The following is a 17,850-nucleotide window of genomic DNA, read 5'->3' on the forward strand; positions in this document are numbered from 1 at the left end:
TCTCTCATTCTTTGTTTCTCCTTGTTGGGAATATTCCTAAAGGTGTGGAAGCTATAAACGCCCCATATACAGCTGAGCGGTCAATAATCATTAATTTCCTGGACTTTAACCAAGTGTAAGTCTCTGCAGTTACCACTGCAAAAGAAGCTTCTCTGATGATGGTGAACAGAAGCACTAATGTGTGGGCACAAGCACCATTACTTAGAAGGTAATTTGACTAAAGCTTCCTGTTTAGCAGAACCACAGTGGTCGTTTCACTGCTTTGTCCTGTTACCACACTGGCAGCACCAGGCATGAAGTCTTGCCCGTAAATAGCCAGAGAGTGGTTGGTTGCCCCTGTAACTGTCACAGCAGTGGGTACATCTTGTATGACTGACGGGTAGATAGTTGTCTTAGTCATTTTTCTAGTGGTGTGCTGAGGCATCATGACCAAGGCAACTTGATAAACATTTATCAGGGCATACAGATTCAGAGGATTAGTTTAGTCTATGACCATCGTGGCGGGGAGCATGGCAGGAATGCATGGTGCTGGAGCAGAAGTTGAGAACTCACATTTGAGACCTCAACTACAAGGCGGGGGTGGGGGGAAGAGAGAGAGAGAGAGAGAGAGAGAGAGAGAGAGAGAGAGAGAGAGAGAGGGCTAGCCCTAACTGGGAATGGTGTGGACTTTTGAAAAGTCCATCCCCAGTAACACATCTCCTGAAACAAGGCCACACCTCCAATCCTTCCCAAACATTTCCACCTACTGGGGACCAAGCATTCAATTATACAAGGCTATAGAGGCTACTCTTATTCAAATCACCACAGTAGTGCAGCAGGCAGGGTCCACAGCTAAGAGAGACTGTGGAGGACAGCTTTCTCCAGCAGCCTGCATAGGACTTTTGGCACTTTGAAAACTAACAAACACAAAGGAAGTTTACATCTCAGTAAACTTATTTCTATATTTCTGCAGCCAAAACAGATGATGTCTGTTTTTTCCCATGTATACTGTGTTGTAAATTAGATACCTGTCTCTTTTCAGAGGATGGGTGGACATCATGTGTAGTAATAGGAAAGGTTTTATCTATCGAGATCTACTTGGTCAGTTTGGGCCAACATGGCGACCATATGATTCTAAGAAGGAAAGAAAAAGGAAGTATCCAAGGCCCCTTGAGACCTGTGTTTATTTAATCTTAGCAATTTGCTGATCCTGTGTTTGGTTGGCCAGAGCAAATTACAAAGGTCACCTAAATTCTTTAAGTGGGGAAATGGTCTCTGCCTGTAGATTAGAAGAAACCATTAATTATAAGAGGATTTTAAATAAAAGAACTAAGTGAGGCCAGTTTCACATATAATCTGCAAAGTCCGTGTAGAAACAGAGTTCCATGGTGGAATTACTGGGAGTTGTGCAGAATTGTACAGAAGTTGAGTTATGGGTCTCTCAGCTGTTAGAATTATTGCTCCTGCACAGACCTCTTTGTAAAATAATTTTGTTGGTGGGGAATAGAGGTACACACTGGAAATCTCAGTACTTGGAGGCCAAGGTAGAAGGATCCCAAGTTTAAGCTCAGCATAGCAACATATGAGTAATACTCTGGTTTAAAATTTAAGGGGACAACTTACTGTTTAAAAAAAATAATAATTTATTTGTATTTTGTGTGTAGGGAGCTCTGCCTGCATGTTTCTGTGCACCATGTGCATGCAGTACCTACGGAGGTTAGAAGAGGGCACCAGATTCCCCTGGAATTGGAGTTTAGAGGGCTGTGAGTTACTATGCAGCTGTTGGAAACTGAACCAAGTCCTTGGCAAAAGCAACAGGGTTTTAACCACTGATCCACTTCTCCAGGTCCCACTTATTGCCTTTTACTCTTCGAATAAGGATTTTAGTTTTATTATTCAAATTAACCAGATTTCTTTTTACCGTTGGATTCACTCCAAAATGTTTTTAATATCCGATAATTTTTGCAGGTATGCTCACTGGCCGAGGGAGAACTTTAATGGCTTTAGAGGGTTGAAGGTTCATTGCCTTGCTACCGTCAAGCAACTGAAAATAGCAGGGTTAATGTTCATCGCTTTGGGTTGAATGTGTCGGTTTTCCATACTCTTTCTTTGTGAGTGTACACATGTGTGTAGATGCCCTACTTCCTGCTAGCCTGTGCATAGGTCAGGGTTGATGTCACATGTCGTCCTCAGTTCTTTCTCCACCTTATCTTCTGAGGCAGTGTTGCTTCCTGAACCTGGAGCTTGTCTCAGCAGACTGGCTGGCCAAGAAGGCCCTGGATAGACCCATCTCTGCCCCTCCACATCTAGAGTGGGGCTCACCACATCCGGATTTCCTGTGCATCTTGAGGATCTGATCTCAGGTCTTCATGCTTTTGGAAGAGAAAAAAAAAAAAACCTTACCCACTGAGCCATCTTCCCAGCGTCTTTGAAATGTAGTGTTGTGTTAGTATTCTCTCTGGAAATTTTGTTCTTTAAGCCATTCTAAATTGCTGCCCATTTGACTTATGAAACAAAATACTTTGGTTTCTGTTTGGTTAAATTTCATGTTAAGTCGATGATCTCTTATGTGAAATTATCAGGGGTAGAAGTTAATGCAGATGATTTTGAATCTTGGAATGTTTGTACAAAAACAAGGAAATATTGGGAATAGGACCAGAGGCCACTTATAAAATTTACTGATGCTCTGTCTATATCTTATATAGAGAACCTGAAAGGGATTTCAGACTGTTTCTAGTGTCCCTGTAGTTTGATTATCAGGAGGAAGCTGGAGAAATTTCTTTCTTTTCACGACATCATGTCACTTCTCAAGTTCTTTTAGATCTTGAAGTCTTTCAGACTTTGAATTTTCATCTGAGGGATGTCTTGAACTTACTTATAAATATAAGTCTTAAATGCATAAATAGTCTTTAAAAAGTCTTAATCAAGTCAGCCCTATTAAGGAAGTAGGAATGAAACCACAATATTTTAAAATTATTCTTTTCTATAGTTTTTTAAAACCTGATTTTTGGTAACTAGAAAGCAAAAGTCTTGTACTACGGTAGTCTTTTAACTGTACACATTCCTTATAATTTTTTTTATTAAATCTAATATTATCCACTAGCATAATATTTAGGTAATTATATTTTGTATGAAGATTCAGTAAAATTGCCTGAAGTGAATAATCAAAAGTATATGCTACCAAACACAGGGAGCTGTTCAAATGTAAACTTGAGGGAAGGTACAGTTTGTTTTTAGCATCTCACAGTGGCAGGATGTGAGGTAAATACATATAATGAATATATCACCATTAAATAAAATTCCCACTCTCTAAATTTTCCAGGTAATTTTAAAACCTTCTCCAGATTTCAACTCTTCCTCCTCTGCACTCTTATCTCAGTTTTACATTTACTTTAATTGAGAAAAAAAAGTATTTCATATATGTGTGTGCACACAGATGTGCACCATGGAACATGTGGAGGTCAGAGAACAACTTGGGAGGAGTCGGGTCTCCCCTTCTGTCGCACGGGTTCTAGGAATTGAAGTCAGGCTTTCATGTTTGGCAGCAATCACTTTTATCCCCAGAGCCATATCATAGGCCCTCTTTTCCTTCCTGGTCTTTTAAATGAACGGTTTATCTTTATAACTGGGGTTAGCTCTTTAGCTTGTAAAGTTTGTCCTCTCCCCCCCGTCTGCTGGGACATATTACTCTGTCATGGTAAATATTATGGAGGGGTTTCTACCCCACCTTAGATCATTCAGTTTTCTATTAAAAGACATAGAACCTTTATATTTATAATAAGCTTTAAAGCACTAGAGCTGGGCAGATATCAGCCCTCTAGGCTAGTTTGTCTACTTCCCTGCCAGTAACCCTGAGATACCATTTGCCATGCTTTGCCTGGGCTGCTGCTCCTCCAACTGGCTGGCCCCTCACAGCCCTGTACCCACAATCCAATCCACCCTCCCCACAGTGCCTTCCTCCTTTCTCTTCCTGGTCTCTGCCTCAGACCCCAAGCCCAGGAACCCAAATCCCGCCTACCTCTCTTCTGCCCAGCTACAGGCCGTAGGCATCTTTATTTAATCAATAGGTTTAAATTAAGGAGCAAATTTTGCACAACAGAAGCTGGCATACATGAGAAGTTAGATGTCTTGAAGCAACCAGATCGTGAGATACAGAATTTAGGGTTACAATACATAGCAACAGACCAAACCTTAAACTTAGATACTCTGAGGTTATTCACTATTTCTTTTTTAACTTTTTTTTTTCTTCTCAATTGTATCATTCCCATAAGTACACAGTGAAATTGTAATATATCTCATCTTTTAAAAGAAAAAATCCTTGTGATCTCCTAATTCCTTCCGGTGGCCATTCCCCTTTCTGTGACTCCATGGATATTTATTTAGTTTTTGCGATGACCTTTTAAAGTAAAACAACTTTACCTCAGTATTATTAGGCTACGCGTTCCATAATATTTGAGATGTAGATTTGACAGGAAAACCCAAGTTCTGATATGTGTTTGTGATGGACACAAATTGTCACAGTTATTTAGTAGTACAGAATCAACTCATCGTGGCTACACGTGATTAAGAACTGTTAACGGACAATGTAGAGGATCTGGAAGGCCAGAATGGGAGCTGGCAGCAAGAAAGACACAGTAGGTTCTCATGTGACTGTGTCATAAAACAAACTCTTAAAAGTCTAGGTGGCGGGGTTGGGGATTTAGCTCAGTGGTAGAGTGCTTGCCTAGGAAGTGCAAGGCCCTGGGTTTGGTCCCCAGCTCCGGGAAAAAAAAGAACCAAAAAAAAAAAAGTCTAGGTGGCAGCAGACTTAAAGTACTGTCAGTAGCACAGAGCAAACGTCGTTTAGCAATGATGTCCTCTCAGTGGTTCCCACACAAAATAGGCAAATGACCTGCAAATTCATATGTTGAAGGCATTTAGGAGGAGTGAAAAATTCCATGATTGCCCCCTCTTGTCCTGGTCTCTGACCATCAGGGCCCCATGATTGCCTGTACTTGACCCAGTCCCCACCTATCAGGGCCCATGCCTTTGTTCTCATACTCTTCCTTTCTGTCTGCTCTTATTTCTGTGTTGACCTCATTTAACCTCTTAGCTCCCTCCAATGACGTATTATCTAAGAACCTCCAGGTTTTACTTGTCTTTTTAAAACCTGGGCATTCACTCTGAACTCTCAATTAGTGTGTATAATTATCCCCTGGATATATTATTAGATGGATATGGAGAATCCCAAATTCAAGATCTCCCAAGTTCAACATTTAGCTTTCATATCCATTTCTCCCTAAGCTTTCCAAGCACCTTCTCTTTCTCATTTCAATAAATGCTAGGAGCGTTGGTCTTGCTCAGGGCAGATCCCACAAGCTCCGAGGTCAAGTTGAGAATGTCACTGTCTAGTGATGTTTCCCATTTTATGACCTTAGCCTAGATCCTCACCATCTCTTCCTTCCTCCTTCCCCTGATTTCCCCTTTCCTTTCTTTACTGTTCAAGTTGTTTTGACAAAATGCCACAGACTGAGTTGCTTAAGTAAGAGGAATTAATTTTTTTCACAGGTTACAAAATCTAGGATCAGGATTTCAGCCAACCTTGCCCTGGGTAAGCAACCTCCTCCTGCATTGTTAACATCTTCCTTCTGAGACATTTCTTCTGAATACAAATGGAGAGTGAGTTCTCTGTTGTCACTTCGTCTTAACAAGAACACTGGTCCCATCAGATTAGTACTTTCCTTGCGATTTATCCACTCCCTTAAAAGTCTTTTGTTCAAATAATCCACTGTATAAATTAAACCTCAACATCTGGGTTTTGGGAGAGACATAAATGTTCAGTCTCTAACATAACCTCTTTAGTCTGGTTCTACTACGGTAGGTAGAAATGGTGCCAATAAATGAAGTCAGGTCATTCCATTTTTCTATTCATAAATCTCCATTGTTTTTCTGTCTTCCTCAGAGCCAATGTAAAACTTCTTCATGTGGTGGGCAGTCTTATATGATTTGGTATTATAAAGGAAACAGTTTTGAGATTTGCTTGTAATTGAATTTAAAGGGTGAGGGAAATCTCTTAACCACTTAGTCGAGGCTCACCCTGTAGGTGAATAGTCAAAAAACTTGAAAGAGTAGAGTAACCATCTATTACCACAGAGTTACATAAGAAAAAAATACATGGAAGAAACTGAAGGAATACTATTTAATGGAAAAGTGCTCTGTAAAGTACTTACAAGAGGAATACCAACACCACAGCTTCGTACATTCATGTGTTCTCTGTGAAATCATTGAGTGCCAGGCGTTGCCTACCACGTGTCAAGGTCATAGCAACAAGAAAACGAGACAAAAACTTCCAGTAAGAAGCAAGAGAACTTTGACAAAGTGGCGAAAAGAGGAACAAGATCTTGGGTAGAAGTTTGAAGTAGTTACAAATTCACCGGAAGTTTCTCTGGATTTTTTGTTTTGTTTATGGAGAGTGGACGGATCTGATGAAGAGACTGAGGTTGCAGACGCAAGAGAAGTTGTGAAGATATGCACGATGAGCAAAATCCAAGAAGCAGACAGCAATAAAGAACGCAAATGAGGGATTTGCTTTAATGGGGGAGAAAGGCTTCCTTTGAGACAGGATGAAGAGAGGACAGGTAAAGACAGAAGCTGATAATCCCAAGCACCATGACGTGTCCATTCCCATTTCAAATGGGAGGAATATTATTTTTGAATCATTTGAACACTGGCTATTTTTTCACTTTGTTCTCCCTACCCAGCCTTAACCATCTTTTAAACGTTAGCTCTTCTCCACATGTGTTCTTAATCTTAATGTGTCTATAGACACGTTCTAATCTGATGGTAGTCCTGAAAAGGTCAGTACTGTGTAGATGAACATACCTGAGGTAAGAGGTACATATATTCAGCCTGTGTTCTAACCTGAATGCAGGCAAAGACAGGTATGAGTGCAGCTCAACACAAAATACTGAACTTCATTAAACTGTTAAGAGTCTTAAAAATAAAGACATGTGTTTTTGGCAATTTGATCATGAAGTTCTGGTGTGAGATGTCAGAGATAATAATGTCATTTTGCAATGTCAAAAGGTTAGACACTCTATATAACACAAAAACTACTGCCCTGGAGATGTTACATTTGCTCGTGAAGACTGGGATGTTCTGACCTTCGGAACTTTTCTTATATCCAGAGATAATATAATAATGTATCATGGTAATAACCATGGTGCCAGGCACTTTTATTCTTGAGTTAAATATTGTTCTAGTAGTGTTTTCTTCCTTGATCTACATCTGGGTTCTACTTATCCACTGGCTATTACTTCTTATAGTTGTTGTGAGTCTTACTTTTATAATTCTTCTAACATGCAGTTTTTCCTCCTGATTACAACCATTACTATGTTATTATCTCATCACTGTTGTTCTCTGTTTCTGCCTAAAATCAAGATCTAGTCTTTCTTTATTTGGTCTCCTTTGGAGGCCTTGGGAGGTTGTGGTTGAAAGGTTTAACAACTTTGGAGGTAGACCAGTTAGCCCAACTCTGCCTTGCACCTTTTCTGTGTTCTACTTCCCTAATCCTGTTTACAGCATCTGACTCCTACTGTCCCTTCTCTTAAATTCTTTCTCCCACCCATGGCTCCTTTTTACTTGCCTTGTTTCTGTAGTTACTCTGGGTTATGCACTCACATCTGAATTTTCAGAGGTAGGATTCACAAATAAGAGAGAGGATTGGGCATTTGCTTTTCAGGGTCTGGATCACCTCACTCAACATAATATTTCGTCATTTACATGGTTTATCATTTCCTGGCTTCATTTTCTTGCAGTAGAATAGAATTCTATTATGTTTATATACTATACTTTCATTATCCATTCATCATTTGGAGGACATTTAAGTTATTTCTACTTCTTAGCGGTTGTGGATACAATAGCAATGAATATGACTTACCACATATCTGTGGAATAGGGTGGTGAGTCCTTTGGGCATATGCCAATGAGTGGGGTAAATAATTCTTAGATTTTTATAACTTATGGTGAAAGTGTGTAATTAATCACATCTTCAAAGGAAAGAGCCCATAGTTGGCATGTGTAAACTTTGGGATTTGTGATATCACTTTAGTAAATAGTTTCTTGTGTTGTTAGGACAACTTTATCTTAACAGTTATTACCAGATCTTATCAAATAAGATAATTAATTGCATCAGCCTTAGATTTGGAGCAGTTGATCCAGTTTAAGTTGTGTTGTATTCTGCTGCTATGACAACATATCTGAGAGGATGTGCTACTAGAATTGTTCATTTCTGTCCACAGTTGCAAAGGGCTCAGATCTTGCCTGTTTACCTGTTGCCTTTAGGTCTGTGGTAAGGCTGCACGCCACAGTGAGAATCCTGTGTGATGCATGCTCACCTCATGGTGACTAGTTTATCAGAAAGAGAGAAAATGGTTGGGTTGATAGCTCATGGTGTGACGTGCTTGTTGTTTAACCATGAGGATATGAGTTTGGATGCATATCACTTACTTAAAAATCAGCCATGGCAGCACATGGCTGCAACCTCAGAGCTGGCAGATGAAGGCAGGCAGGTCTAAGGGGTCTGCTGACCTGATATTTAGATGAAACAGTGAACGCGGGGTTTTGTGAGAGAACTCATCACAAAAAATAAGATGGGAAAGTGCTTAAGAGAGGAATCCCAACACTTCTCTCTCTCTCTCTCTCTCTCTCTCTCTCTCTCTCTCTCTCTCTCTCTCTCACACACACACACACACACACACACACACACAATATTATCATATATATATATATTAAACAAAAAAGAGGGGATGAAGCTAGGTCCCAGAGCTGGAGTGATGGCTCAGCAGTTAAGAGCACTGCCTGCTCTTCCAGAGGTCCTGAGTTCAATTTCCAGCAACTACATGGTGGCTCACAACCATCTGAAATGGAATCCAATGCCCTCTTCTGGTGTGTCTCAAGACAGCGATAATGTACTCACATACATAAAATCAATAAATCTTAAAAAAAAAAGCCAGGTCTTATAATATCCTTCAAAGACATTCTTCTTTGGTTCCACTTCTCAAAGGTCACCATGAGGTGACCACACCTTCAACACATGGCCATTGAGAAACACTTAATAGCCTAACCATAGCACAGATTAAAGTGTAAGCTTATTATCTCCTCTCAAGGAATGGGGAAATGTCTCTGTCCACACAGAAACACTTTTTAAAAGAACTGAAACAGGTTTTACAGTTTACTTTCCATTTGGTGCATAACTGTATATTTATAAACTTTTTATTTCCATTTTATCACCCATAATACCAGTCACATTATAATCCAGAGAACTTGAATCATATTGCCTTGAGGATATGCATAGATCTTGTTAATATTCAGTGTTACTCAAGTTTTCTTCCCAATATGCTTATTTAATGTTGTTTTAACGTATGTTTATTAAAGTGCATACTTGTTAATTAAAGGAACATTTACACTTTATGTTATTTCAAAAAAGCTATAGTTCCAAATTGAGATTGACATTATTCACTCCAAGCACTGAGGGGCTGTTTGGCATTTGTTAGATTCTAAAGAGAAATTGAACAGAGGATGTGTGTATAGCTTAAGAAACCCCTTCTCTTTGAAATCTTCGCTGATTTTCCTTAAGGAAGAATACAACTTTTAAAAGAAGGTATGGTTTGTGGTTGATTCAGGAAGCAAGTTTATAATGTGTTATTATAATTGCTGTGGGAAGAAAATACACATGGATATGGACTATGCAGAAAGAGCAGTAGATTTCAGGGCAAAGGGCAGCTTCCTTAATGAAGTCACGTTAAGCTAAGGTTCTGAGTGTAATGGTTAGTGGTTCTCAAAGTAAAGACCCTTCAGACTCTCGGCATCTGAGGACATGGCAGAAATTGGAACTTTTGGACCTCTCCTTTCTGACCACAGAAGTAAGAACTGGAAATGGGATCTAGACATCTATCTAATGACTTATTCTTTCCTTTTGCCTCCTCCCTTCCCTCTATCCTTCTTTCCACCTTTATTCATCTCCCTCCCTCCCTCCCTCCCTCCCTCCCTCCCTCCCTCCCTCCCTCCATCTCTCCCTTCCTTTTTTCCTATTTCTGGCTTTCTTTTCTTTTTCCCTTCCTTCATTAAAAGAAAATACTATTTTATGTGTATGGATCTTTTGCTCATGTGTGTGTCTTGTGTCTAAGGAGGACAGAAGAAGACATCCAGATGCCCTGGAATTAGACTTTGAAGGGTTGCAAGCTGCCATGAGAGCATTAGGAATCACACTGGGGTTACCTGGAAGAGTGACCAGTGTTCTTTCCAGTCCCATTGTCCCTTTTTGTTACAGATAAGGTCATGGGTCATACTGTGTGTCCCAAACCGGCCTTGAGCTCACTATGTAGCCCAGGCTGCCTTTGAACTTGGGGTAACCCTTTTCTTCAGTTTCCTAAATGCTAGAATCACAGGAATGTGTCACTATGTGCAACTAGAATTGCGTTTTCAAACAAGCTCTCCTAGTGATTGTGGTTCATGTTGACCATTGAAAACCAGCAGTTGTGTTATCTAGACCTAGATAAAGCGCTAGTATTTTGAACTGCCTGTAAAGGGGTCCGCCATTGAGATCCATGGAGGGAAATGCAGAGAACAGCAGTAATACTGATAAAGAGTAAGGCAGTGTGCTGGGAGCACAGAGTATGCAGAGGGGAGTGGCTGTCACTTTAAACTGTTGAGAATTCATTCATTATAAATGCCTACTTATGTACTTGTCCTCTTATGTGTGCTGGGAATGCGCAAGGTCCGAGATGATATTTCTGTGTTTAAAACTCCTTTCACTCCATGTGTTTAGTACTGTGTGTAATAGATAATCACAAAGCCTTGCGTGATAAGCATTAGCACTTTTAGTTGATACTTGAGCACAATTGAGGTGAAGAGAAGGTGAGTCACTTCCTTAATATAATATAACTATTCAGAAGGAGAGATGCTTTCTAAACACACGTCTCCGGACTGTGATCCTGGACCCCCACCCACACTCCTAATATAAGACACACACACAGACACACACACACACACAGATATACATACACGCATAGACACACACACAGATACACACACAGGCACACACAGACATACACAGACACACACACACGCAGACATACACACACAGATACACACATATACACAAATAGATATAGACACACACATACACAGATACACATACAGACATATACACACTCACACACAAACAAACAACATATACACACACATATACACACTCACACACAAACAAACAACAGATACACACACACACACACACACACACACACACACACACACACACACACACACACCACACACAGCTTCTCTGACACGGAGCTCCAAGATTGTAGAAAATCTGTATGAGCGTCTAAATGCTTGCAAACCAGCAGGAACTCCAAATGCAGCTGTGCATTTTCTTTTTCTTTTCTTTTCAGACAGAGAAGGGGAGTGCTCTTCACGAAGCGGCGTTGTTTGGGAAGGTGGATGTGGTGCGAGTTCTGTTAGAAACAGGTAGCTATCATGATTCTCTATGGAGCCTGCCCTGCCAGGCACTACGGCTCTCTGAGGGTTAGATGAAGGAAAATGGTGGCTTTCTTCACAAATGATCCTTTCCTCCAAACTGAGATAGGTACTCAGACCAGGAGGAGGGGGGCCTTGGTACAGCCAATGTAAAGATTTAAGAGAGCTGAGAGAAACTACCAAGAGGAAAAGGAAACCCCCTGATTTCACCCAAACGGAGGAAACAGTCTCTGAGGATCCACGGCAGCCCTGTGGTTTCTTGGTCTTTTACATTGGGACCAGTGGAGATTTGCGTCCCCTTTTCTTAGGATGCGTTCTTCTGATCACTCATCAGCAAGTGCTGGTGTTCATTGGCTACAGGAGCTCATTTTTAAAAGGACTGTTTTAGAAGGGATATTTTGAAGGAAAAGCAAAGGTCGGCTTATTTATCTTCTGTGCATGTTTTGATCGAAATGAGATAAAGTAAAAATTGAGGTCAGAGGTTTTTGAGAATTGGAAGTTGGGGGTACACATTGTTACTCTACACAGCCCGTGTTCTGTATGCTTCATTTGCTCTGTGAAAGAAAAACATGGGCTTCACCATCATGTAGTTACCCTGCTTACCCTATGCTAACACTTCATAGTATTTAATTTTGACATGCGGCCCAGTGATAAGATAGACGACGTGAGAAAACCGATTAAGTATATGAGTTATTAAATATATACTGTACATTCTCACATAAGCCTGTTATACGGGATATGCAGGTCGCCTGGCCACCGCTCGTTAGGGTTTCAGTGATAAGTGACGCACATTTCTCACTGTGATAGCTTAGTTTACTAGCTACAATCCAGAAGGGCCCCAGAGGTCCTGACAAGCAATCTTTATGATTGTGTCAGAGAACTTTAAGAGAGTTGATTCATTATCTAGAATTTTCCATTTTTCATTTTTTTTGTAACATTAGGCCTCTGTCTCCTCTCTTGTTAAAATCCTATGTGGGTAACTTAGTTTTTAAACCACCTTCAGTGCTTGGCCTATATGCGTTTGAAATTAGAACGGTTACATATCGGCAGTATCATCTGAGGACACTCCAGTGGTACATCTAGTTTTCCTTTTTCCTCCAGGAATTGATGCCAACATAAAGGACAGCCTAGGTAGAACCGTCTTAGACATTCTGAAAGAGCACCCGTCTCAGAAGTCTCTCCAGATTGCAACGCTCCTGCAAGGTAAACAATGCCAAGTGGCAGATGACTTTGCCTTACAGCCAAGATTAAGTGGAAGCTGTCATAAGTTCTATTCGGGGCTTTGATCTAGTACTTAATGCCGAATTAGCTAATCGTTTACATTTTTCCCAGCGTATTTTAAGCTATGTAAAAGTTCACCCAAATGTTTTAGCTCTGTGTTTGCTCGGTGTGAAAAGTTTTTATCTAGTGGTTGATAATGAAAATGTTTTAAGAAACCCATGTAGTAAGTATGGATAGCAATAGTTTGAAACGAAGAGACTGTATGCACTGGGAATGACTAAATATTATTTTTATCTTTGAATAATGCCTTAAGAGTTTTCTGAGGTTTTCTATAACTCTGTTTGATTCCTACGACCATGAGGTAGCTAGGTCAGGTATTATCGCCTCGCACAAGGGAGACACTGAAGCCCTGGTGGATGTTGTTTGCTCACACTTGTGTTTTTACTCTGTGCTAAGTGGCAGACATTGTACATGACCGTTGAATGGACAGCAGCCACAGTGTACTGGCTGAAAGAATGCTGGTGGCTTCTTCTTATGCATGTAGATTGGCCACAAGTGCCGTAGTGGAGAGAGAGAGGGGAGGAAGACAGTTTTATTCGTGTCAGTTGGGACTTTTCTTACAACGTGAGTTTCTAAGAAAATGTGTGAATTAAAACCAGATGGGGCTGTGGAAATGTCAGTGCCAACAACAGCCAAATGAGGTATACAGAGTAAAATGGCCATTGTACTCCGTTCCCAACTGACTTCTGAAGCCTATACAGGGAGTTCAGGCCTCTATAGTTTTGCTGCCAATAAAGAAGCTAATTGCAGGTCAGAACACCTCCGGATGAATCGGAGATCCAACTATGACTTTTCTTATTAGTCCTAAGTGAACCAAGTTGAATGAAAGCTAAAAAGTAGTGTACCCAGTGTTTATCTATCCTTTAACCTCAAGGCCCTTTTATTTGAGGTTAGACTCAGGCCTTTAACTGAACTTTTAAAACTCCGAAGTTTGTGTCTATTCTATCTTTCAGAGAAAGTAAAATAAAACTTTCTTACTAAAATGGGGCAAAGATGTAATTTTAGAATTTTTAAACAGATTACGCTGGCTCAATGTGATAAAAATATTCTGTGGGAGCAAACTGTCTGCTCTCTTAAAGGCCAAGGTTGATTATGTGTGCCAATTTGCATCGGGGCGTATTAGGACATCTTTGAATATTTCATCACACTGGAAAATGCCTTATGTTCTTCTCTTTCTTGGATGTCAAGTCGCTGTGCCTTTTAAATTAAATGAGGAAAAGGTCGGTACTGAAGTGAAGCCAATTCCTTATACCTATAATTGCAAATCACAAGTTTTCATAAAGTTGCTTTTCAGTTCGCACAGTCCCTTCGTGCCTCAGACATTTTTTTAGGATATGATTCTGCAGGTCGTTTCCTTTCCCTGGTAGAATTTGCCCTGGAAAATTGTCCTTCGGTCTGAACTATTCTAAAGGTGACTGCTGGCTGACTTTACGATGTGGATTCTTATGAAGCAGATTCTTTCTGAGGGAAGAACACAAGCGAAGGAACCCAGTGGGAGGAGATCTGATTCCTTTAGAAAAAGGCTGTAAACCAGTCCTACATGGGCTCAGTACTTTCGGTGTTTAACAGATGTTTTCCTTAGAGCACACGTATTTTACCAGCACTGTTTCCATAAAATCTAAATTAGCCATCAACCTTTTTTTAAATCCACAATCGTAGTCGAATCTTCAGAGTTTTGGCATCTGTAGAAATACAGGCTTCCCTCTTATGTAAGTGCCGAATGTTTAGATGGCACCTGCTGTCTTATTGAACATGTTCTGTGCATGGCCCGTTCTTCCTGTGCCACCCAGGCTGGATATTCTTTGACACTTATCACTGTACTCAGTGTAGTTTCCCCTATGATTAAGACAAAAGCAATGTGTTTTCATGTCCCCTTTCCATCTGGCTCTCCCACTTAGTCGTGGAACACGGTTAGTCAGACTCCTCTTTTAAGTTGTCATCTTTAAAATTGCGATGGAGCTGGGAATGGTTTTGCGTGCCTGTAATCTTAGAACTCATGATGCTAAGCCAGGAAGTTCACAAGTTCAAGGTCAGCCTGGGCTGTGTAATGAGCTCCCGTCTCAAATCTTGAACATAATAGCCCCTCCCTTCCAAACACAGATAACTTGATCTAGTACATAAGGATTAAACAGCTTTACTTAGAGCAAGCATTTAGAACCATGTTGCTACTAGTATGGCTCTGTCAAAACCAAAACCAAAAACCAAAAACCAAAACAACAACAACAACAACAACAACAACAAAAAGAAAAACAAAAACAAAAAAAGGAAAAAGTGAAAGGTTATTTGCACAGGACATTATTTCAAGAGAGACAGGAATGAGTACTTTTCCTGTACGTACATGAAATTTAGTGTGAGTACTGTGCTTACTTTTTAAGCTCGAAACACCACTATCCATTTCATTCATTCCTGTTGCCCAAGAGGTTGGTTGCATTCATTGAAATCGAATGTCTCATATTTATGAATGACAGCTATTCATAGCATCTTTTGGGAGAACTTTAAGTTGTTCAGCAGAAAATATTTAATAAGATTAAGGGATGCCTATGTCTTCAACAGACATGTTTACCTTTAAGGAAATGATGCTTCTACTTAAATGTTTTCTTCAGCTAACGGCTTATCATGAGTTTTGTTTTTTTTTGGGGGGGCTTGTTTCAGTTCCTGTTTATTTTATTTTTAAGAACTTGGGGTTTATTTGTGGTAGCTCTTGATTTTGAACACATGTGAATTCAATGGCATAACCTCAGAAATGTCTATCCACAGACTATTTGGAAGGCGTGGGAAGGTCGGTGGTCCTCGAGGAAGAGCATGCTCAGGAAGACACAGCACAAGAGACACGCCTTTCGTCTCCTGCCCAGTCTCCTTCTCAAAAGACTAAAAGTATGTAGCTGGTTAAACCCCTGGAAACAATGCCAGACGTCTCTGGTCAAGTTTGTCAAAGTGCATAGAAGGGCTGACATCAGTAGAAATGTCAAATCATGTTTTTGTTTTATTTTGTGTGTGTGTGTGTTTGTGTGTGTGTGTGGGGGGGTGTGTGTGTGTGTGTATGGTTTATACTTCATATTTTATATATTTATACAGTCAACATTTATAGAGATTCTGTTGCCTGTTTGGGATTATCATGGCTCTGACATAGAGATGATGCATGGCTCTGACATGGGACTGTACATGGCACTGTTATAGGAACTGTAAGTGTCACTGTGTAGGGATCGCATGCGGCACTGACACAGGGCAATGAGCAAAGTAGTTAGCAATCACTGCTATAACAAAGTTTATATGGAGTAGAGATATATTTTCTCTAGCCTTATAAGGTATATTTGACAAGTAATTTTATATTTGCAGCATATGATGTGAGGTCTTCACACACACACACATACACACACAGACTTGATTATCATATGCAAACTAACACACACATGTATCACTTTCCATAACCCCCCTTTTTATTGGTGAAAACAGTTTCAGGTGTCTTGTGGAATTTCCTGAGTTTAGTCATTCTTGACTGAAACTGTGAGCCCTTTAGTTGCTATCTCCACCATTTCCTTCATGCTGTAGCCTCTGCTAACCACAATCCATTGCCTGCCTTTATATGTTAACTTTATATTGTTTGTGTTGGTGAGATCATACAGTATTTGGTTATTTCAGCCTCATTTTGCTCAGCCTCCAGTGTTACCAGTGCTTACTCAAGAGACAGGTTCCCTTCTTTGAAGTGTTTATAATGGTCTAGTATCCATTTGTATTTTCCCCATCCATCCACCTATCCACCCATCCATCCATCCATCCATCAGCCTATCCATCCATCCATCCATCCATCCACCCACCCATCCATCCATCCACCCACCCATCCATCCATCCACCCATCCATCCATCCACCTATCCATATATCCATCCATCAGCCTATCCATCCATCCATCCATCCACCCACCCATCCATCCGTCCACCTATCCATATATCCATCCATCCACCTATCCATATATCCATCCATCCATCCATCCATCATCCATCCATCCATCCACCTATCCATCCATCCATCCATCCATCCATCCATCCATCCATCCATCCATCCACCTATCCATCTATCCACCCATCTATCCACCCATCCATCCATCAATCCATCCATCCACCTATCCATCATCCACCTATCCACCCATCCATCCATCAATCCATCCATCCATCAATCCATCCATCCACCTATCCATCCATCCACCTATCCACCCATCCATCCATCAATCAATCCATCCACCCATCCATCCACCTATCCATCCATCCATCATCCATCATCCATCCATCCATCCATCCATCCATCCATCCATCCATCCATCCACCCATGCATCTACCCACCTGTCCATCTATCCATCCATCCATTTATCCATCCATCTACCCACCCACCATCCATCCATTCATCCATCCATCCATCCATCCATCCATCCATCCATCCATCCATCCATCCAACAATGGACTCTTAATTTTTTCTCATCCTGTAAATAGTGTTTTAGTTAAAGTGGGGGTACATATGCTTCTACTCAAGATGTCAATTTTATTTACTAAAGGTAGACAATAGAGTAGGTTCCTGAAGGTCAAAGTAGCTTATCTAGGAGAGCATTAGACTGAAGAAGTAGGTTGCTGGTACTGAAGAGGGTACATGTTTTCCTACAATGACTTGTACATTCCCACAACAGTATACACAATCCTTTCCCAAGGCTTTAGCAACACTTGCTTTCTTTTGTCATTTTGATAATAAATGCAAGCAATGAGATCTCTTTGTCGTTTTAACTGCTAGCTCCTTGATTGCCAGTGTTGTTGAGAATCATTTTAATATATCTGTTGGCCAACTGTCTGTCTGTCTTTTTTTTTTTTTAATAAAAGTTTAAGTGCTTAGGTCTTTTGCCAATTTAGGTTCTTCGATCTTGTTTAGTTACTGAGTTGAGTTCTTTATATATTTTGAATATTGATTCCCTTATCAGATCTACGATATGTAAAAATTTTCTTTCATTGGATAAGCTGCCTTTATTTTGTGGATTGTTTCCTTGTCCCACAGAAGGGTTTCTGGCATGATTTAGTTCACTTGCCAACTTTGAT

At 40.4% G+C, this 17,850-nt stretch overlaps 1 protein-coding gene across 5 annotated transcripts in view; it reads left to right on the forward strand.

The window, feature by feature from the left end:
• The window catches only part of Anks1b (ankyrin repeat and sterile alpha motif domain containing 1B), a 1,165,946-nt gene that overhangs the window by 204,689 nt on the left and 943,407 nt on the right, over positions 1–17,850 (forward strand). For all 5 annotated transcript variants that reach the window (NM_001414940.1, NM_001271371.3, XM_087557137.1 and 2 more), the window contains exons 5-7: positions 11,412–11,487; positions 12,598–12,699; positions 15,535–15,651. In NM_001414940.1, coding sequence (NP_001401869.1) covers positions 11,412–11,487; positions 12,598–12,699; positions 15,535–15,651 — 295 coding nt within the window. The remainder of the gene's footprint in view (positions 1–11,411; positions 11,488–12,597; positions 12,700–15,534; positions 15,652–17,850) is intronic.

Source organism: Rattus norvegicus, chromosome 7 (assembly GCF_021556685.1).
Source record: "Rattus norvegicus strain SHRSP/BbbUtx chromosome 7, alternate assembly SHRSP_T2T, whole genome shotgun sequence".
Lineage (NCBI taxonomy): Eukaryota > Metazoa > Chordata > Mammalia > Rodentia > Muridae > Rattus > Rattus norvegicus.